General features: G+C 40.8%; 1 protein-coding gene across 8 annotated transcripts in view; it reads right to left on the bottom strand.

Annotated features, from left to right (window-relative positions):
* Positions 1 to 14,767: 14,767 nt before the first annotated feature.
* rxylt1 (ribitol xylosyltransferase 1) overlaps positions 14,768 to 23,732 on the bottom strand; it is a 45,465-nt gene continuing 36,500 nt past the window's right edge. For all 8 annotated transcript variants that reach the window (XM_060839226.1, XM_060839233.1, XM_060839229.1 and 5 more), the window contains one exon: positions 14,768 to 16,085. In XM_060839226.1, the coding sequence (XP_060695209.1) occupies positions 15,683 to 16,085 (403 nt within the window). In that variant the 3' untranslated portion in view covers positions 14,768 to 15,682. The remainder of the gene's footprint in view (positions 16,086 to 23,732) is intronic.

Raw genomic sequence — 23,732 nt, 5'->3', positions numbered from 1 at the left:
TACAGGGTTTGCTGAAATGATTCTTGTGTTTCTCAATCTTCCTTCTCAGAGGTTTTCACTTGTTTGCAGGAGGCGCAGGGTTCACATATAAAAGTCTCTAGCTTATTAACTGAAAGTCACAGCTTAAAGCAACTGCTGAAAGAAAAATAAGCTCAATTTCTTCAAGCTTAAAGTAATTTCTACTACATGGAACAAAGATAGTTTGACAGCTTGCAAAGATCTGACGGCTTCTCCCTTTCCTGTTCATAGCCCTAAGCAGTTCAGCTAGCAAAGAACCAACACAGTTGTCAGAGAGAAGAACTTTGTCAGTGATAACTGGGCACTAGTTCATAGACCAATCAGCTCCATGAGGTAGGCTGAATCTCCATTTGAGCAATCTCTCAGGTTCTGCACATCTATAAATCTTCTGCAACTGCTGCTTTAATAAGTGCTGTAAATAGCACTTACAATGAGTATCAGATTACTTTGAAAACAGCATTTATCCCTCAACAATTCTTGGTTCTTAAAACAGTTCCCATTTCAGTCCATGAGAAGAGAAATAGCCTTTGCAATATACATAATGCAAAATTAATATAAAAATGTCATTAAAATGGGAAGCCACTGTATGGTATTCAAAAATGATTAGTAATAAAAGGGCACTCTACAATAATATTTAGAAAATACAGTGTACAAACATTGTGCCATAAATGTGAACCATTTTCCCACATAAGCAGTAGATGAATAATGAATATTAATTTTGATTCTGAGATTGGCAGGTAATCTTTCTGGCCAAGAGTGTCAAGGGATATGGAGCCACAGCAGATAAACAGAATTAGTTTACAAATTCGCTACCATCTCATTAAACAGTGGAACAGATTTGAGGAGTTGAATTCTCTACTTCTGTTCCTCAATGCTTTTTACGCTCATTTTATATCCTTTGCACAATCTTAAAGAACACATCCAATATATTAAAATGGTTTCCAGCTATTTTATGAATATTTAATGGAAGAATGCACAAAAATTACAGTTAAGCAAATCTGTTACTCACTATAAGGGAGGATTAATATTAGATCTAAAGGAAGTATGGTTTAGCAAAGTTTGCTTCACTTGTACATTTGGACAATTCAGCAATATCTCCAGTTCTAACTATTCAATTCAATCCACTCTGTATCACTGAGGACCACAATAGCCGTCATTACTACTACCTTCTTGTAGTCAAATCAATGTGTTTTTAAAACCTATTTTAGAAAAAGAAAATCATTTTGAGCTGCATCTTGGATCTAATCAATACTTTCTCATTTGTAGGGAAAGATCTACAGCTTGCATGAAATGCTGATCATAAAACATACAATCAATGGACACAACACAAATATTGTGTTGATTCGCTTTTGTAAGTGGGAATCAGGTATTAAGCAATCATTAAAATCTTGGAACCAAAACAGAAATTGCTGGAGAAGCTCACTAGGTCTGGCAATGCCTATAGAGAGAAAACAGAGCTAACATTTTGAATCCTGTGGCCTTTCTTTAGTTAAAATCCTGTAACGCCCTACCTGGCGACACTCTGTGCGTACCTGCATTACACAAACTGCATTTATTCAAGAGGGACAGGTAGTAAACCCCATGTTTGGTTTAAAATGCAAAGACACTTTGACACCATAAGATTAATTAAAGTAAAGATCTAGAGATAGGTTAAAAGGGTTTAATTTCAAAGCTGGCAAATGACACAAAATAAGCACTTAACAATGAAATCGATAATAAACTGCAGGAGGACACAGGCTAAGTAGGAATTGGGCAGACAGATGGCAGATGACATTTAATGCAGAGAAGTTAGAAGTGATATGTTTTGGTACAAAAACATAAGAGATGCAATATGAACAAAGCAATTCAAATTTCAAGGAATTCAGGAACACTGAGACATACGCATTTAGGTACACACACTGAGCTGACAAGGCGATTAAAATGTATGTATTGGATCTTCAGTTTTAGTAATAAAGTCAGAGAGTACAAAAGCTAGGAAGTAATACTAAACACTAACTAAAACTGTTTAGAGCTCAAATGGAGTATGGTGTTCAGTCAGGGACACAACATTCTACGAGGTTGTCAAGGCTTTGCACAGGGTACAGAAGAAATTTATTAAAATAGAACTATGGATGATGGATGTTATTCATGTTAAGAGACTGGAGAAGTCAGTGTTTGGTTCCTAAGAGCACAGAAAGTAATATCTTTGATAAGAGATACTCAAAATTAGGAGTGTGAAAATAGATAAGTCCCCTGGGCTGGATGGGATTTATCCTAGGATCCTCTGGGAAGCCAGGAAGGAGATTGCCAAGCCTTTGACATTGATCTTTAAATTGTCATTGTCTACAGGAATAGTGCCAGAAGACTGGAGGATAGCAAATATGGTTCCCCTGTTCAAGAAGGGGAGCAGAGACAACCCTGGTAATTATAGACCAGTGAACCTTACTTCAGTTGTTGCTAAAGTGTTGGAAAATGTTATAAGAGATAGGATTTATAATCATCTAGAAAAGAATAATTTGATTAGGGATAGTCAGCACGGTTTTGTGAAGGGTAGGTCGTGCCTCACAAACCTTACTGAGTTCTTTGAGAATGTGACCAAATAGGTAGACGAGAGTAAACCGGTTGATGTGGTGTATATGGATTTCAGCAAGGCGTTCGGTAAAGTTTCCCACAGTAGGCTATTGTACAAAATGCAGAGGAATGGGATTGTGGGAGATATAGTAGTTTGGATCAGTAATTGGCTTGCTGAAAGAAGACAGAGGGTGGTGGTTGATGGGAAATATTCATCCTGGAGTCCAGTTACTAGTGGTGAACCACAACGGTCAGTGTTGGGTCCACTGCCGTTCATCATTTTTATAAACGACCTGGATGAGGGCGTAGAAGGGTGGGTTAGTAAATTTGCAGATGACACTAAGGTCGGTGGAGTTGTGGATAGTGACAAAGGATGTTGTAGGTTACAGAGAGACACAGATAAGCTGCAGAGCTGGGCTGAGAGGTGGCAAATGGAGTTTAATACGGACAAGTGTGAGGTGATTCACTTTGGTCGGAGTAACCGGAATGCAAAGTACTGGGCTAATGGTAAGATTCTTGGTAGTGTAGATGAGCAGAGATTAGATTACTTACAGTGTGGAAACAGGCCCTTTGGGCCAACAAGTCCACACCAACCCGCTGAAGCGCAACCCACCCAGACCCATTTCCGTACATTTACCCCTTCACCTAACACTACGGGCAATTTAGCATGGCCAATTCACCTAACCTGTACATTTTTGGACTGTGGGAGGAAACTGGAGCACCTGGAGGAAACCCACGCAGACACGGGGAGAGTGTGCAAACTCCACACAGTCAGTCGCCTGAGGAGGAAATTGAACCTGGGTCTCTGGCGCTGTGAGGCAGCAATGCTAACCACCGTGCCACCGTGCTGCCCACATCCGTGTCCAGGTACACAGATCCTTGAAAGTTGCCATCCAGGTTGGCAGGGTTGTTATGAAGGCATACAATGTTTTAGCTTTTATTAATAGAGGGACCGAGTTCTGGAACCATGAGGTTATGCTACAGTGTACAAAACTCTGGTGCGGCTGCACTTGGTGTATTGAGTTCAGTTCTGGTCACTGCATTATAAGAAGGATAAGAAGGAAGTTTTGGAAAGGGTGTAGAGGAGATTTACTAGGACGTTGCCTGGTATGGAGGGAAGGTCTTAGGAGGAAAGGCTGAGGGACTTAAGGCTGTTTTTGTTGGAGAGAAGAAGGTTGAGAGGTGACCTAATAGAGACATATAAGATAACCAGAGGGTTAGATAGGGTGGACAGGGAGAACCTTTTTCCAAGTATGGTGACGGCAAACACGAGGGGACACAACTTTAAAGTGAGGGGTGATAGATATAGGACAGATGTTAAAGGTAGTTTCTTTACTCAGAGTAGTAAGGGTATGGAATGCTTTGCCTGCAACGGTAGTAGATTTGCCAACTTTAAGTGCATTTAAGTCGTCATTGGACAAGCATATGGATGTACATGGACTAGTGTAGGTTAGATGGTCTTCGGATTGGTATGACAGGTCGGTGTAACATTGAGGGCTGAAGGGCCTGTACTGCGCTGTAATGGTCTATATTCTATATCTGGTTGAAATGGATAAGTTGTACTGGACGGTCTGCTTCTGTGCTGTACAACTCTATGACTCTAAAATTAGAAATAGCTTTCATATAGGAAATAGAGACCAGTTTCCAGTCACAGAAATGTCAAAAAATAAAAGAACACAGATTTAAAATGATTGGTAAAAGAACCAGAGATGACACAAGGAAACTTTTTCTTTTAACATGGGGAAATGTTACAATCTAAACTGCATTTCTGTAGAAGTGATGGTAGCAGAAATAATGGTAGCATACAAAAGAGAGTTTGTGATATCATTAATGAAAGCTGTTCCTGTATTTCCCCAAGTTCCTGTATTAACAGTGGAGTACAGCAGCCGACAAATTAGTTCCAGAATGTCTAAGTTCCAATTTGGTATTTACAAATTATCATCTAAAATATGACAAAGTACCGTTGTGAATTGAACAGTGAGATGAGACTAATTTTTCAGTTGTGGCTTTCTTCTATCTATTCAATTCCCTTTCATTATTCATTTAGAAGATGTGAGGATTGCTGACAAAGCCATCAATAATTGTTATCTAACTATCCTCAAGAACGTGATAGTGAGCCATGCTCTTGAATCAATACATTTTGTGTGGTGCTGGTACTTGCAGAGTATGGTTAATGGGAAGTTCCAGGATTTTAACTTGGCAACGATTAGAAAATATATTTCCAAGTCGGAATGGTATGCCACTTGGAGAAATTGCAAGTGATGGTCTACCCATGCAACTGCTGCCCTTATAAACTCTATCATAAGGAAGCTTAACTCTGGGAGGTCCTGAAGCAACAACCTTAGGCATGTTACTGCAGTGCATCTTGGAGATAGAAGTGAAAGTTTAAAACGTGGATTAGGTGGCAATCAAGTGGGCAACCTTGTTCCAAACTGTTATTCAATTCCTCAGTGTTACTGCAGCTGCAATGGTCAATGCAATTGCAGGGCATTGCATTTGCATTTAGTTCATTCTTTGTGGGTAATTGCAAAGCTTTGGGCAGTCATTTGAAATACTTAGCACAGAATACCCAGCTTCACGTGCTCTTGTAGCCACAACATTTATATAATTGATCCAGATAAGTTTCTGGTCATCTCCCTCACAACCTCATATTATTTGTACAGGTTTCAACAAGTGTGTGGTAACAATATTACTTTTCCAATGCTGTTGTATTGGTAATGTGGTATGATGGCATGAACTGCCTTCCATATGAGGAGTTGCAACTGGAATTAAACACTGTCCTTGACAACCCCTTATTATCCTGGAAGGAAGATCATTCTTGAAACAACTGATGATGGTTGGACATTACCCTGAGTAACTGGGGACTCTTGTAGTGCTGTGGTAGGATTCCTACCTCTGAGCCAGGAGGTTCAAGTCACATCTGCTCCAACCTCTGAACAGCTTTATTAGAAAATATCTACCATGAGGAAGCCCTGCACCCATGTTCTGGAGATTGGATATGTGGTCTCCTGAAATCACAAACCCCCAGTTAATAGGTACTTGCTGGCTCTCATCATAGCAACATCTGTTTATGCTCTCCCTCCATAATGAGAAAGCCAGCTAAGCCAGTGAACCTCTGTTAAAGACAGGCTCCTACACCTAGCACTGTGGAGCTTGTATTGTTTTTTTTTGTAGATATTTTTATTGAAATTTAACATTTTTGCAAATTTACAAAAATAAACAAAACTCTCAAATACAAACATTGATGTACAATTAAATCATATATACAATAGTCATAATTTAACAAAGAAAAGAGAAAGAAAGAAAACAAAAAAAGAAAAAAAAGAAACGAAAAAAGAAAGAAAAAAAACCTCAACTTTCTACTAATCTAACCTATAACTAACCAGAGTGTATACCTAAATCTCTTACATGCTCGGAATGTATAAACATCAAATATAATAAAACCCATATTCGCGCAGGATTCCTCTCCCAAGAGGCCCCGGAGCAGCCCGGTCTGAAATCTTCACTAAATAAAAGCCCTTGTTAGGATAGCCGAAATATCTGCATTTATATAATTCAAAAAGGGCTGCCATATTTTATAAAATAATTCAGTCTTTCGGTGCACCATATTTGTGAGGAAGTCAAGGGGGATATATTCCATAATTAATCTGTGCCAATTTGAAAGTCCAGGGGGGCCCTCAGCCACCCAGTTCACCAAAATATTTTTCCTTGCACAGAAAGAGAGAATAGAAAATAGTCTCTTCCCGTGCATATCCAGAGATGAGAGGTTCGAAAAGCCCAAAAGGAGAGATACAGGGTCCACCCTAATTTCCGTTCCTAAAATTTCTGTCAGGGTATTTGCCACTTTAGTCCAGTATCTGCGGATTTTCTGACAAGTCCACAGACAATGTACAAGAGTACCCACCTCTATTTTGCATTTGGGACACATTGGAGATGCTCCTGCCTTAAATTTTGCCAGTCGAGCCGGAGCTATATGGGCCCTATGAAGTATCTTTAGTTGGATAGCCTGAGTTCTGTTACAGATAGCAATTCTTCTAGCATTTTCCCAAATGTCATTCCACATATCCTCAGAGATTTCTAGCCCCAAGTCCTGCTCCCATGTTTTAAGCAGGTCATCCATGTCTCCTGAGACTCCATCATGTAGCAAATGGTATATAGTACTAACGGAGGATGCCCCCGCTGGTCGTAAGACATTACGTTCTCTGTCTGATTTATAAAGACTATCTATTAATGTAGTCTTCCTCTGTATATAATCTCGAACTTGGAAGTATCGAAAGAGATCCCCATTAGGTATTCCGAATTTCAGACGCAGCTGCTCAAAGGACATCAGGATCCCATCTTTAAATAGGTCCCCTAAGCATGAGATGCCCCTGGATCTCCAGAGTTTAAAGGTGGCATCTGTAATCCCCGGTTGGAATCCCCATGCGCCTACTATTGGTGCATGGGGGGATGTTTTATGTGAGTTACCCTCATTTTGCCGCATTATATTCCAGGCCTTAATTGTGTTTAATATTATGGGATTTGTACAGTGGTCTGTAATGATTTTCCTCTTATCTGAAAATAAAAGGTTAATAAGTGGGTATTTTACTTGGGAGGCTTCGATATCCAGCCAAATTGATTGTGGATCAGATGAAACCCAATCAGCTATGTAACTTAGTAGGGAGCTTAACTGATATTTCCTAAAGTCTGGGAAGTCCAGTCCTCCCCTTGCCTGTGGAAGCTGTAGCTTCTTCAGCTTAATAAGGGGCCGTCTATGGTTCCAAATAAAGGAGCCCAACCAGCCATATAATTTACGTAGGGCTAGCCTTGGCAGCATCAGCGGGAGCATTCTCATAGGATATAAGAGACGGGGCAGAACATTCATTTTAATTAATGCTATTCTCCCTAGCCAGGAAATCGGAAGGTCTCTCCATCGCTGGAGGTCCTGCCTTATCCTTTCCATTAATTGTACAAAATTAGCCCTATACAGCTGATCAAATACTGGCGTGATAAAAATACCTAAATATAAGAAGCCCTCCAGGGACCAACGGAAGGGAAAGGGGGATCCGTCCATTAAGTGGGGTATCATAGCCAGACCACCCATTGGCATGGCTTCCGATTTTGAAAAATTAATTTTATAGCCTGAGAATGCACTAAATGTATTAATAACTTGAATTAGACGAGGCACTGACATTAAAGGATTACTGAGGAATAAGAGAACGTCATCTGCATAGAGGGTAATTTTGTGTTTACTTGTACCAATCCTCGGGGCCATTATATTAGGATCAGTCCGGATGGCTTCTGCTAATGGTTCGATTATCAGTGTAAACAACAATGGTGAGAGAGGACATCCTTGACGGCAGCCCCTACCCACACTGAAGCCATCCGATCTTAACCCATTAGTAATAACAGCTGCTTTGGGGTCATTATACAATGTTGAAACCCATTTGGTAAACACCTGTCCAACGCCAAACCTTTCCAATGTGTAAAATAAATATGACCATTCAACCCTATCAAATGCCTTTTCCGCATCCAATGAAATTACTACTCCTGGTATCTTTCCCTGATGACAGGCTTGGATCATATTCAAGACCCTTCTGATATTATTGGATGATCTGCGGCCCTTAATAAATCCCGTCTGGTCCTCCTTTATAATATATGGCAGTACCCTTTCTAGTCTTAGTGCTAACATTTTTGAGAGAATTTTAAAGTCTACATTTAGTAAGGATATTGGTCTGTAAGATGCACAATCTTCTGGGTCTTTTCCTTTTTTGAGGATAAGAGAAATATTTGCTTCTTTCAGCGTGGGCGGGAGACAGACCTGACTATGCGCAAAATTATACATATCCATAAGTGGGTCAACCAATATTCCTGTAAATTCTTTATAGAATTCAGCTTGAAAACCATCCGGGCCCGGTGCTTTTCCGCTCTGAAGTTGCCTAATTGCCTCAAGTATTTCTTGGACTGTTAAAGGGGTATTTAGGGCCGACACCTGTTCCGGAGTCAGGCCCGGGAAGGTCAAATTTTTAAAAAATGACTGCATCCTCCTAATCCTATCTTCACAATCCTGCGATCTATATAGTTCAGAATAAAATTCTTTAAAGGTCGCATTGATCTTTTTATGATCATGAGTCAGGGTACCTGTACTTTCCTTGATGGTCGGAATAGTTTGAGGGGCTTTCTTTTTCTTTGCAAGAAATGCTAAGTATCTACCCGGTTTGTCGCCATATTCATATAATCTTTGTTTCGCAAATAATATTTCCCTTTTAGCCGTTTGAGTAAGCGCGGTGTTTAAAGCTGTCCTAAGAGCTGTAATCCTCTGCAATTTTGTGATAGAAGGTCTATCAGCGTATGCTGTTTCGGCTGCTTTTAGGCGAGCTTCGAGCAGACGCTGTTGCTCTCCCTTCATTTTCCTCTGGGTCGCTGAATAGGAGATGATCAAACCTCGTGCATAAGCTTTGATGGTCTCCCACATCATTGACGGATTGCTAGCCGTACCAGTATTAATTTCTAAAAAAAGTTTTAAGTTCTTGGGAGAAGTACTTTAAAAATTTGCTATCTTTTATCAGGAAGGGGTCCATACGCCAATGCCGAGCAGATGTCCCATTGTTCTTTACCTTAGTTTCCATGTATACAGCGGCATGGTCAGAGATTGCTATAGTACCTATTTTACAGGTTGCTATAGAGTTTAGAAAAATCGATGGGGCAAAAAACATGTCAATTCTTGTGTGACATTTATGTGGATTAGAGTAGAAAGAAAAATCTCTACCCTGTGGATGGAGACATCTCCATACATCTACCAATCCTAATTCTTTATTCAGGTCCGCCAGTTGTCTAGATCTGGGAGATACTCCAGCGGCACTCTTGGGAATCCTGTCTATTTCCGGATCCATAATACAATTAAAGTCTCCCCCTATAATTGTATGACGGGCACCAAAGGCCATCAGTTTTGAAAAAGCTTCCGTTATGAATTTAAAGGGGTGTGCCGGGAGGCAGTATACATTTAAGATCCCATATTCCTCTCCATTTATGAGGGCTTTAATCAAAATATATCGTCCAGATTCGTCTTTTATCTGATTTAGAATTTTCAAAGGGAAGTTCTTCCGGACAAGGATAACGACTCCCCTGCTTTTTGAATTAAAAAAGGAAAAAAAGGCCTGATCAAATCCGCCCTGTCGTAATTTTAAGTGTTCTTTATCCGACAGGTGTGTCTCCTGTAGGAGAGCTATATCAACTCTCTCCTTCTTAAGATTTGATAATATTTTCTTCCTTTTAACTGGCGAATTACTCCCCCTGACATTCCAGGTGCACCACTTAGCCGACTGTTCAGCCATAATCATCTGGACAGATCCGAGACCCCTCGGGAGGGGAAACCCTATCTAGAACATCCCGAGCATGGAGCATACAAGATTTACAAAAGTAAAGATTCTCTGATACACTCAAAACAATATAACAAAAAACTCTTTCTAAGTATAAAAAATATAAAACATTCCGAATTGGAGATTTTCTCCCTTGTTCCCAGGGAGCGTCACTTCCTCTCCCACAGTCCATCTTACCCTCTTCCAACCAGTGTCCCACCCTTGACCAGGTGTTCCTCAATAAAATGAGGAGAATTCAAATATAATATAAAGCTAGAGTTAACAGTGAACACCTCACCCCCACCCACACCTAAATATGTTTGGGAATATTAATACCATATATAACTATAAGATTACAATCTCAACACGTAATACTTAAATATAATACCACAAAATAACAGGGGAAAGAAAAACAACCCCGCTCCTAAAAACAGAAGTAAAATAGAATAAGGTAACCACCTCCCCCCATCAACATTAACCAAACGCCCCAACATATATATATATACACATACACACATAGGGGGAAAGATAAGAAAAGATGAAGGGATGTAAACCAAAATAATGGGAAAGGCAGACCAGCGTCCACAATCTCTTACAGCTTATTTAAGAGAGTCCAAGAATTCCTTAGCCTTCTCCAGTGATCCAAAGTTATATATGGATCCTTCGTGGCTAAGGCGTAGCGTCGCTGGATATCGTAAGGAGTACTGGATATTTAAGTCCCTTAAACGCTTCTTCGCCTCATCGAATGCCTTCCTCTTTCGGACCAAAGCTGGGGAGAAGTCCTGGAACAGCATGATCCTGGATCCTTTGTGGGTCATAGCTTGGGGATCTTTTCCCAGATTTCTTGAGGCTTCCAGGAGCATCTGCCTCTCCCTATAGCTCTGCAGCTGGAACAGGACCGGGCGTGGGCGCTGGGTTGAGCCGGGCCCACGTACTGTGACCCGGTAGGCCCATTCTACCCTTACCTGGCCTGATCCATTATGCAGATTTAAAAGTTGTGGCAGCCAATGCTCTAAGAATGCTGTCAGCTGGCCTCCCTCTTCCTGCTCGGGAAGGCCCAACAACCGAATATTTTTTCTACGACATCGATTTTCGAGGTCATCAATGTGGTTTTCTAGGTTCTGGACTCGATTCTCGAGAAAACGGATGTGGTCGGCTGTTGATTTTATCGCAGTCTCTGAGGCTGCGGCCTTCGACTCCACCTCTCTGACTCGGCACTCCAATTCTTGAATGTCTCTGCCCTGCTTCTGCAGCTCGGCTGATAGTGCTTCTCTGCTCTGCCGAGACTCATCGATAAAAGCATCAGTCTTCGCCTCCCACCTGGCAAACATCTCCTCAAAGCTCATCTTCATTGGTAAATCTCCTGAAGTAGCTGAAGACACCTTTGTTGCAGCTGAAGAGGGAGAGGGTGGGGGAGGGGTCCCTGCTTTCTTAGAGCCGCCTGTTCCCTTCCCTTTACTCATTTTCCAGCTAGTATTAGACTATTTAAATGTACTAATAGGTAACTATTTAAGGTTAACAACTATTATAAATGGTTTAGTGAGTGTGGTGGGGGTGGATAGCCCACTTTTCCCAAGTTTTGGGTAGAGCACTGTGGACCCAGTCTTGCTGGGTCGCCGCCATCTTGGATCCCCCGGAGCTTGTATTGTTAAAGTTTGCTGGCTATGGACATTTCAAAAATCTTTGTTGGAGCAGTCTTCCAACATCCATATCATAGCCACTTGAGGACCATTTTGTCGGGAGTGCTAAATAACTTGAATAAATTACTATGGGCTAACATGTCTACAACAATTAATGTTATGGTTCTTGAGCCAGCCATGGGACAACTCAGCTGTTGATGTATCTTTGTTTGAAACTTAGTGTTATGGCAGGGGGAACAGCTGGTCCCAAGTGCTACTGAAATTTGTTCACGCAAGGTGGATAGGTAAAGACAAGATGATCAACTGAAATATGTGCTCCTGTCTTATTTTTGCTATCCTCACAGAATGCAACACACAAGCGCAATGTCAAATCCTCGCTGTGGAATCGAGTGGAGAGGGCTTAGAGACCAGTCCAGGACCAGGCAGCAAAGGTGTTACTTGAGGAAACTGAATATGTGCTTCATGCTGGTTCTAGCATCTCATGAGCTAATCTCCATTCTACAAGCAAATGTAGAATTCTTAACTGCCATGTGTACAAAAGATAATCTTGTTCCATTGCAGCCAAGCTCCAAGTGCTGTGCTGGTTTAAATAGAAATTGAGAGGTGGTGAAGTTAATGAACTTACACAGCATAAATGTATTGCAATAGTTGGCAGACATTTGAACACAGACCTGCCTGATTCAGTGGCAGTGGTCACTCACCATCTGTGCACACAAACGGAGTCAGAGCCTTCCCGACTGACAAAGCCTGTCTGCTGACTGGTGAAATGCCTTAATGCTTACATATGCATGTAATTGATGACAGGCTTTGCTTGTGGGGAGACTGCAATGGCAGAAAAGCCCTTTCCCACCAACTGCTGGCATCCACAGGGAAGATAATGGAAACAAATTCTTGTCCCTGCTTGCAGACTGCAGGATGAATTGTGTGGCTGCTGTTATAGGATCATCGTACCATTACAACACAGAAGGAAGCCATTCAGCCCTTTGTGTCCTTGCTAGCTCTGCAAATGCAACCCATGTGGTCCCACGTAATCACTTTTTCCCCTTATCGCACATTTTCTCTCGAGGTGATGATATAACTCCCACTTAAAATTGAAAAAGAACTGTCTTAAAACCAAGGACTGTGGAAGGAATTGCTCCAGATTCAAAAACAAGTGATTGGAACTCATTGTGATTTTTTCAAGCAGTGAGAGAGCTAAGATGGCACAGATGGAGGTGTCTGTGCAGAGTGAAATTTGACCTGTAACATATTGCTGAATGCTTCGTGCAAATGTGGCCAGTTGTGAATGCCAGAAGTCGTCAGTCTCATAGCAGCTCTCTGATTTTCTCTTGGGCAGGTGAACAGCCTGATCATTTACAACAGAGAGGAAGAAGCTTCCAAATTACTGAAAGAGCACATTCGGTGTCTCTACTTCACTGCAGTAAAAGTACCAAAAGCAAGCCAGTTATTTTCTCCCACCAGTTGCTGTAAGCTGTTGCTTTTAACTAGTCACTAAGAAACTTTATTGTATCAACTGCTGTGCCCTCTGTGAAGTGAAACAACTTGGAGCAGATTGAAGAACAGGTGGTCTTGAGCAGCAAAAGGAACATCTCGTTGAATCTTATGGACTGCTGCCCGTGAACTGCATTTCCCCACCTATAACACCATTTCTGTGTGGGTGCACACAGGGGTTTAAAAGATTAGGGTTTCAACTAATAGAATTATATCCTGATAATTCATAGAACTGTTCATCTCTGACTAGAAATGATCCATCTGTAATAAATCGTAGTTAAGTACAGGAACCTGGTCAGTGTTTTCAGTTAACCTGATCCCAATTGACAGGAAAATTAGGAACTTTGCATACCTTTTAGACATAACACCCTTAAGTGGGGTTCAAAAATCAGCACACTTTCTCAAATTAGTCATAATGGTTCCTAATCAGTCAACCTCCTGTTGCTATTTATGTACCTATAGGAGAGTTTTGTATTCACTTTAATATTAGCTGTAAGTCTCCTCTCATACAATCTCTTCGCTTCTCAATTATTTTTTCATGTTTTCCATTGAACTTTCAGTAGTCTGCCTTGTTCCACCTCAGATCTGCCATTTGTACCCATTCTACTTTATTGTAGTCAGTCAGCAAGCATGCAGCTACTGCACCTGTTGAAGAAAGCAAATGGTATGTTGGCCTTCATAGCAAAAGGATTCAAATACAGAAGCAGGGACTTCTTGCTAAAATTGGTGCTTTGGTGACACCATACCTGCAGTATTGTGCAATGTTTTGGTTTCCTTAAGGATATTCTGGCAATGGAGGGAATGCAATGAATACCAAACTGATTCTTGAGATGACAAAACTGACCTATGAAGCAAGACTGGATTGGACTACACTCACTGGAGTTTAAAAGAAAACCTATAAAACTCTGACTATGCAGGGTAAATCCAGGATGTATCCAATAACCAGGGATCACGATCTAAGGATCATTTGGGTTTGAGAGGAGCAGAAAATGGTGAGCCTGTGGAATTCTCTGTCAGCGAGTGGTTGAATCCAAAGCATTGAATGTTCTCAAGGTGTTATACATAATCCTTTAGCCTAAAGGGTGAGGAGAGAAAGTGGGAGCAGGATACTGAGTTGGATGATCAGCCATGATCATACTGTAGGGTAGAGCAAGTTCAAAGGGCTGAATAGCCTACTCCCATTCCTACTTTCTATGTTTCTATGTCACTTTCATTGTCCATGGAGCTCAGGATTCGTTTGCTAATATGGCAATATAACCTCATATGTACCCAAACCACCTTGGCTTTTAAAGCATTCCATTTCTTGTTAAGTTTCCTCCTCCACTCTTTGACTCCAATTAACTAGAGCATGATTTGTTTACACTCCATTGAGGCTGAACTTCACAAATTAATTATTTTTAAACAGGATTGTTCCTACTCCTGGATTACAGCCAACTCAATCTTAGGATATGATGATCGTATTCTCCTGCAAATGCTTGACACACACCTAGGTCCAGTAGTTCCTCGTTGCAAGCTGAGGTCAAATGGTTAAGTGCTATAGTCACTCTGATCACAATTGGAAATGCTGGACCATCGATGAGTGGACTGCACATTGGGGGGCCATCTCAATGGAGAACTGCTACATGACTCCTCAATTAGCTGAAGAACTATAGGCCCATAGGGCTGAGTAAGAAAAACAGGCAGACTTTCTACTTCTGACACTCTCTTCACAATCTCAGGACATCTGAAACATTTCACAGCCAATGATGTATTTATTGAAATGTAGTAATAGTTGTAATATAAGCACATAAACTCCTATAAAACAGTCACATAATGATCAGATAATTTTTTTATTGTGTAAGAATACCTTCGAGCAGCACTCTTCAAATTTCCTGAGAAAACCTAGTGAATATCTCACCTAATTGCTGTTCCTCCCACCACTAAGAATGCTCAAGATGACTCTCAAAGCTGGGCTTTGTAAGATTGCAGAAACAGAATTATTATAAGATATTGCAAATTCTAATGTACCAATTATCCTGAAGAAATTCAGCCAGCTTTCTCTCACAGGCGCAATAAATTAGCACTTACAAAGCAGTGGCTTTAAATACCTTTACGAGCCTGAAATCATATTAATTCTTCTGTGATAACTTAAAATAGAGCCTCGCACTTCATTTAAATTCATAATGCTAGTTGTGTTTCAGGCTTACCCTTGAGGGATAAGCCGAGCCTAAATGGCAGTGGGCAGGATCTAAGCAGTACACAGTTTTGTGAAGTACTGAGAATTTTGACTTGTTATCCTTTGTGTTCAGGTGAATCATGTGACAGTCTGGACTTAATTCTCTGATTAAACTGGAAATGATAAAATTATTCATTCTTCAGAAAAGCATGGGACATGAACTGTCAAGCGAATTATTTTAAAATCAAAATCCAACTTTCTTACAGGTATAGATTACAGAATTGGAGTCAGATGTTCCAAATTTTCTTTCTCTGGTGGAAAATAACATCAAATGTTCCTCACGGAGAACAGAACCTATATCACAATGTAAGGGATGGTTCCTTTACATAATACCTTTATGCCAAAATGTATTGGCATACTCAGCGAAAGTAAATGTAGTTTACTATAGTAAACAGATGTTAGAAGTCATCTCGGGAAGGAGATCCAAATGTTTAAAAAAAATGGCTTTCAAGGATATCAACAAACTTTTGTCTCACTTGTGTTCTGAATTGCTTAAACCACTCGATGACCAATCTCCGTCTGTGATTTTTTTCCTGCAGACTCATCGCTTTCTCTTTTTCTAAAATAGCAGGCAACTCTTTCCAGTCTTTTACAAAAATAAATGGTGCTCCCATTAACTTCAGGAGACGCAATGGGGCATTCTGGAACACTGACGAGTTGCCACATTGTCCTGGGGTCATGACATCTTCAACAACTGGAACAGAACCATAAGAGCAAGCTTCGTAAATTCTGTAGCATTCAGTATTTATTCCCACAGGGCACAGCGTGAGGTCACTTTGCAGCAAAGCATCTTGATACTTCTTTAAGTTTTCACTTGTTTCTTGAGGTAACCACCTACATGGGGAACAGTAACATGTATTCAGTAACATATTCATCTGTAGTTTGTGCTTCCTTGTGTCTATCATAAACTGCAAATACCTTAAATAAAACCGAGCATCCTGGTATTTCTGCACCAAATTACATTTAGTTAAGGCACACCAGACAATGTTAAAATAAAACTGTAGGTCCTTGGACTCCTCCACCGGCAGAACATAACAACATGACGGTTGGAGGAAGAACGCCTCATCTTCCGCCTGGGAACCCTCCAACCACAAGGGATGAACTCAGATTTCTCCAGTTTCCTCATTTCCCCTCCCCCCACCTTGTCTCAGTCGGTTCCATCAACTCAGCACCGCCCTCCTAACCTGCAATCTTCTTCCTAACCTCTCCGCCCTCACCCCACTCCGGCCTATCACCCTCACCTTGACCTCCTTCCACCTATCACATCTCCATCGCCCCTCCCCCCTACCTTTTATCTTAACCTGCCTGGCACCCTCTCCTCATTCCTGATGAAGGGCTTATGCCCGAAACGTCGAATTGCCTATTCCTTGGATGCTGCCTAACCTGCTGTGCTTTAACCAGCAACACATTTTCAACTGTAGTTCATTGCTAATTACTAAGATATACACAAATATAAACATTCGGCTTAGTTTCCTTTGCAAAATGATGGGACTGAGACAGAACACTCTAAAAACACATTTCTGAGAATCCATAATAAAACTATTACTTTCCACATGAAAAACAGAGTAATTTGGAAAATGAAGTTTCTCTGCAATGACTGAATCTGTAATGAACAGAAACAGAAGTAGGCTGTTGTGGTTGTGGGTATGTTCACCAAACTGGGAAGTTGGTCTGCAGACATTTCGTCCTCTATCTAGGTGACAACTTCAATGCTTTGGAGCCTTCTGTGCTGTAGAGCTGCTGTACTGTCGCTTCCAGAATTTATTTGGTTCCGTTTCTGCTGCTTCCAGTTCATTGTAGTGGTTGGTATATTGGGTCTAGGTCAATGAGTCTAGGAGTACACCATTCAACCTCTCAGAAAGTGTAGGATAGTAATATATTGTTGGCAGGCCTCTTCTGTACTATATGGTTCTGAGATTCTCTACAAGCCTATTCTCTTAGTTTAAGGCTAATCTATATCTCAATTCAATTTCTCCAATTTGCTTAATTGCATGGCAAACAGTCTTCATCTATTCAATACCCATCGCTCCCTCTCATTTACCTCTCAGTCTCCTTGGGCCACAAACCTCATTCCTGATGAAGGGCTTATGCTTGAAATAACGATTCTCCTGCTCCTCAGATGCTGCCTCACCGGCTGTGCTTTTCCAGCACCACACTCTTTGACTCAGATTTCCAGCATCTGCAATCTTCATTTTTTTCCTAGTTGATTATAATCTTACTGCAAAGCCTCTTCCAAGGATGCCTACCTTGAAGGAGTGCTCCTCCTCCCTCGACAAGGATCTCAGTGAATCTCTGTTTCTCACTGCACCCCCTAGGTCATCTACCTCTTGCATTCCCAGCTACCTTTCCCCCAGCACCCCCCCCCCCGCCCATTTATCTCTCAGCCTCCTTGGGCTACAAGCCAACGTTGATTCACCTGCTCCTCAGATGCTGTCTGACTGGCTGAGCTTTTCCAGCACCACACTCTTCCACTCAAATCTAGTCTTCTCTAATTTCCTCCACCATCCTAGTATCTGTCAGATATTGACGTGAAACTCTGGGGCAACAGCAGCACAACTCCCTCCAAGCGATATTCGTATATATAATCGATACAGCCTTTCTGTCAAGCACGGCAGGACCAAGAGTCTAGGTCAAGAATTCCTGCAATGTGTGGAAAAATACAGGCCACATTATCTTTTGTGCTGCTTTCATAATGAGGTACCATCAGTAGTTCACAAGGTGCAAAAAAAATTATTCAGCTTTTGCCTGAATGTTTACAGGCATCCGTTAACATGAAAAAAATTGATAAAGCAGCTGAATCTGTTGACAAATATAAACAATGCAGCAAAGGAGCGAAACAATACTGAACTAGAGATGATTCAGATTTGTTGGGGAAGGGAAACAGACCAGACGCAGGTTAAACTTGGGTAAGGAACGGCACTACTGTAGTTAAAGAAAAGAAATCACAGACCCAATGAAATAACCAGAAGGAAAGTATGAGGAGGTAATGTTTCTGAATGAAGACCAGATGCATGTTCTGTAATATGCTACTAATGCAAAATTGATGGGAAAGATATGAGCCTGATAAGGAATTGCTACTGGCAAGGAAGAGTTGATAATGAGTTATCAAATGCACAAACATTAGGGATATGGTAAGATTGTGCTGTGCAATCCAGTCTTTTCAATAATTTCTACTTTATTTCAATACAAGAGGCTAGATGAATCATCTGTGAACTTAATCTCTACATAAACAACCTAAGGTACAGTGATGGCATGATATTAATTACAAAAACAAGAGACATTGTTCTGGAATTTATGGTAGCAAACCATCAGCATTTATCAATATTGCTCCTCTGAAGCTGACAGCATATCTGTAAGCTGCATGTGCAGATTTTAGTACATGGAAACCCAGAAGCTGCTGCAAGTCTCGCTGAGCTTTTCCATAGGGTGCACTATTTACTGTCAAGATTAGAGTGGTGCTGGAAAAACACAGCAGGTCAGGCAGCATCTGAGGAGCAGGAAAATTGACGTTTCGGGCAAAAGCCCTTCATCAGGAATGATGAAACCATTCCTGATGAAGGGCTTTTGCCCGAAACATCGATATTCCTGCTCCTTGGAATGCTGCCCGATCTGCTGTGCTTTTCCAGAATCACTGTAAACTTGACTCTAATCTCCAGCATCTGCTGTAACCAATTTCGCCTGCATTATTTAGGGAACCAGTAGGAACAGTAATTCTGCGACTCATTATAAAACTTTGAAAAAGTTAAAATCTTTTGAATGATAGTCAATTTATTCTTAACAGCATATACTGTTCATAATTAAGGAGAAATACCCCCGGCACTAAAATAATTTTTGTTGAATGTCATTTTTTTTCCATTAAAGGGAAGTCTAATATTTTCAGAATGCTGTAAATATTTGAAAGTTGACTTTATTTCCTACCTTAATCCCATGAGTATGTAATAATCATTTGTTTCAAAATTGGTAAAAATTTAAAAAGGTGAAGATAATCAGTGATTTTTACTTCAAGGTTTGCTGTCTATGGCCATACCCCACTGCAGCTGGCTACTTACCCAGCTTGAGGTGCCAGAAGACTGGAGGTTGGCAAACGTGGTGCCACTATTTCAGAAAGGTGCTAAGGACAAGCCAGGGAACTATACACCAGTGAGCCTGACATTGGTGGTGGGCACATTGTTGGAGGAAATCCTGTGGGACAGGATGTACATGTATTTGGAAAGGCAAGGACTGATTAGGGATCGTCAACATGGCTGTGTGCGTGGGAGATCATGTCTCACGAACTTGATTGAGTTTTTTGAAAAAGTAACAAAGAGGATTGGTGAGGGCAAAGCAGCAGACGTGATCTATATGGACTGCATTAAGGCATTCGACAAGGTTTCCCATGGGAGACTGGTTAGCAATGTTAGATCTCATGGAATACAGGGAGAACTAGCGATTTGGATACAGAACTGACTCAAAGATAGAAGACAGAGGGTGGTGGTGGAGGGTTGTTTTTCAGACTGGAGGCCTGTGACCAGTGGAGTGCTACAAGGATTGGTGCTGGGTCCACTACTTTTCATCATTTATATAACTGACTTGGATCTGAACATAGAGGGTATAGTTAGTAAGTTTGGAGGTGACACCAAAATTGGAAGTGTAGTGGACAGCGAAGAAGGTTACCTCAGATTACAATGGGATCTTGATCAGATGGGCCAACGGGCTGAAGAGTGGCAGATAGAGTTTAATTTAGATAAATGCGAGGTGCTGCATTTTGGGAAAGCAAATCTTAGCATGAGTTATACATTTAATGGTAAAGTCCTAGGGAGTGTTTTTGAACAAAGAGACCTTGGAGTGCAGGTTCATAACTCCTTGAAAGTGGAATCGCAGATAGATAAGATAGTGAAGAAGGCATTTGGTATGTTTTCTTTTATTGGTCACAGTATTAATTCCAGGAGTTGGGAGGTCATGTTGTGGCTGTACAGGACATTAGTTAGGCCACATTTGGAATACTGCGTGCAATTCTGGTCTCATTCCTTTTGGAAGGAAGTTGTGAAACTTGAAAGGGTTCAGGAAAGAATTACAAGAACGTTGCCAGGGTTGATGCTTTTGAATGAGAGGGAGAGGCAGAATTGATTAGATTCCCTACAGTATGGAAACAGGTCCTTTGGACCACAACTCACACAGAAGAGTAACCCACCCAACCCTATATTTACCCCTGACTAATGCACCTAACATTATGGGCAATTTAGCATGTTCAATTCACCCAACCTGCACATCTTTTGTGATTGTGGGAGGAAACCGGAACACCCAGAGGAAACCCATGCAGACACGGGGAGAATGTGCAAACTCCACACAGTCAGTCGCCCAAGGTGGGACTCGAACCCGGGTCCCTGGCGCTGTGAGGCAGCAGTGCTAACCACTGAGCCACTGTGCCACCCCATAATACAGCCCCAAATAGACTTGGGCTGTTTTCCAAGGAGCATCAAAGGCTGAGGGGTAACTTCATTGAGGTTTATAACATCATGAGGGGCATGGATAGGATAAATAGACAAAGTACTTTCCCTGGGATGGGGGAGTCCAGAACCAGAGGGCATAGGTTTAGGGTGAGAGAGGAAAGATATAAAAAGGACCTAAGGGGCAACACTTTCATGCAGAGAGTGGTGCGTGTATGGAGTAAGCTGCCAGAGGAAGTGATGGAGGCTGGTACAATTGCAACATTTAAAAGGCATCTGGATGGATATATGAATAGGAAGGGTTTGGAGGGATATGGGCCGAGTGCTGGCAGGTGGGACTAGATTAGGTTGGGATATCTGGTTGGCATGGATGAGTTGGACTGTTTCCACACTGTACATCTCTATGACTCTATAATGCCATCACTACTTTTGGTTGCCTGGAGAGTTTGTTGTCTTTGCACCAGAAAGAAACTGATATTAAGGCGTGGAGGTGCATTCCTTCGAAACTGCTGGACCTTTGCGGACAGCTTTCTTTTTGGTCAGCGCCATGGCTTCACCACTGACTCTAGCCTTTTATAAAAGATGCTTGAATAGATAAAACAAACATATAACAAGTGTTATGTATAGTTGATAGCGTATGCTGGACTCTCACTTCTAACAAAGATGACTGGAGACATCTGAACTATGCTGAGTCAGAGTAGATTGAAAATTATTTAACAGGCAAGGTCTTTGACTAATTAGTATGGTAGATTACAGTAAGAAGAAAATGGTTTCAGCTTATGATTCAGAAATCTCAAATTTCTGCTGAAGCTATTACTCTACAGAACAGTTGGCATAGATCCCAAATTAAGTAAAGGAGAACACAACTAGATGACATAACAGGCCAGATACTGTAATAGATTAGAGTGATGCTGGAAAAACACAGCTGGTCAGGCAGCACCCGAGGAGCAGGAAAATTGACGTTTCGGGGAAAAGCCCAATAGTCAGTCTGAGCAGTGACAGAAAGACATAGAGACTTTGACAAAAATTTTACATGTACAGGTTGTTCTGTGTGTTTTGTCAGCACGAATTGGCTATAACACGATTGATAAATTGTGGATATTGTTTGAATAACACAAACTTTCTACTGAATGCTATAGCGATGTTCTATTATCGATCTTCTACAAGGTGATTTTCTGTAGCAGTATTCCATAGTGTGTTTTTTTATAGCGCAAGGTTGCAGAGGAACATAACTATCGTGTTATAGCAGAATGACCTGTAATAGCAACTGCACTTTAATGCAATGGACTTCAGTGAAGCAAATACTCAGGATATGTGCTTGCATTAACGTAATCTTTCTTTGACAAAAACTGACAATTGGTAGGGAAAGCAAGATACACCAAGACAACTGGACACAATAGTCCTATAGGTATTTGATAGTCTCCTCGGTCAACTATTTTTAAAACCCACTGTCTCCAGAATTCACAGAGTAATGGATTTAATCTATAGGCTTTCTTGTACCAAACTTTCTGAGAGAATACAATGTTTTCACCACTTACACAGTATTTTGCAACTGTTCCAGAAATTACAGTGGATATATCTCTGGTACATTGAGCTCATTTACTTCCAAACTGCAGGGATAAAACTTTTCAACAGGATACATTGTAAAATATTTAGTGACTGAGCTACAGTTTGATGACCAAGGGTTTAAGATACTTAGGGAACAATAGCAATTCATGTAATGCCATCTTATTCTATTAGGTAGTGTAAGAAACCACACATTGTTAATTTTTGTTGGACTACACACAAACATAGAAGTTGAACTGCTCAAATTGAAAAACAGGAAATTTTGCAATTTGAAAAACAGGTGTGACATTGTGTTGAGCTGTATCATACAATGCTGATGTTAGGAAAAAGGGATGTAGTCAAGACTGAAAAGTACCAAAAATCTTTCAAGTCAAGGAAATTCTGCATGAGGGTAACAGTTCTCTGATAGGTTGAGATGCTGAGTGTGAAAAAGCTGTAAATGCCAAGGGTAGGAGAACATGAAAAGATCCAGCCTGCAACCAGTTGGCTCACTTCCTATCTTGTTTGTGGGGAAAAGGCAGATAACCCTGGAAAAGTTAAATGAAAAGAATTCAAAAATAAAAAAAACCCAAGTTCACCTGCTCAAGCACTGAATTAAAAGACAACAATCACCACAGACCCAGGCAACAGCATCCTATCATTACAAAACTCAAAAGGACTGAAAGATAAAAGACTTTTCACCTTGTGGAATAGATTTATATGCTTGAAAATTTTGTTTACACTGTCTATCTGATTTTCCACCTGTATTATATGTGATAAACTATCTTTTGTCTGTCTGCATCATGATTGAATGTGTGTGTATTTGGGGTTTGGAAAGACATACTTTAGGTTGCATAAATAAGAATTTCTTACTTTTATTGCTCTTGTTAAAGTTAAGTTTGTTACAGTAAATAGGTATTTTTACTATTACTGTATAAACCTGCTCTAAGTAGCAGTCAGTCACGCTTTGGTAATCTCATTGGGATTTTTATACATTTAGCGATGACTTGTGGAACAGTGGGGCATAACTAGAAATACTAAATTGAAAGTTAAGTTGTGACAAAAGCTGTGGCACTTATCCAAAAACAATTGTGATGCTTGCTCAGTAAGAGTTTCTAGTTCCTGTGTGTTGTTATCTTATTGTCGGAACAATAACAAAGTAAGCAATGTTAAAAATCACACAACACCAGGTTATAGTCCAACTGGTTTAATTGGAAGCACACTAGCTTTCGGAGCAACCTGGGGTATTGTGTGATTTTTAACTTTGTACATCCAAGTCCAACACCAGCATCTCCAAAGTAAGCAATGATAGAGATATGTAGACAATCGCATCAAGACAATCACTCTTTCAGTATATAGCCGAGACTGTACTGCCTATTGTGTTCACAATATCAACTGCATTTCAGTCTAGTTAGTTAAACATGGCATGCCTTCCCCAAATCTCTGTAAACAATCTATAACAGATCTCACGGGATCATTTAAATCTTTTGATTTAAAAAAAAGTCAGGTT

This window comes from Hemiscyllium ocellatum, chromosome 19 (assembly GCF_020745735.1).
Source record: "Hemiscyllium ocellatum isolate sHemOce1 chromosome 19, sHemOce1.pat.X.cur, whole genome shotgun sequence".
In the NCBI taxonomy this organism is placed as follows: Eukaryota; Metazoa; Chordata; class Chondrichthyes; order Orectolobiformes; family Hemiscylliidae; genus Hemiscyllium; species Hemiscyllium ocellatum.
This window is presented reverse-complemented; position numbering and strand designations above follow the sequence as displayed.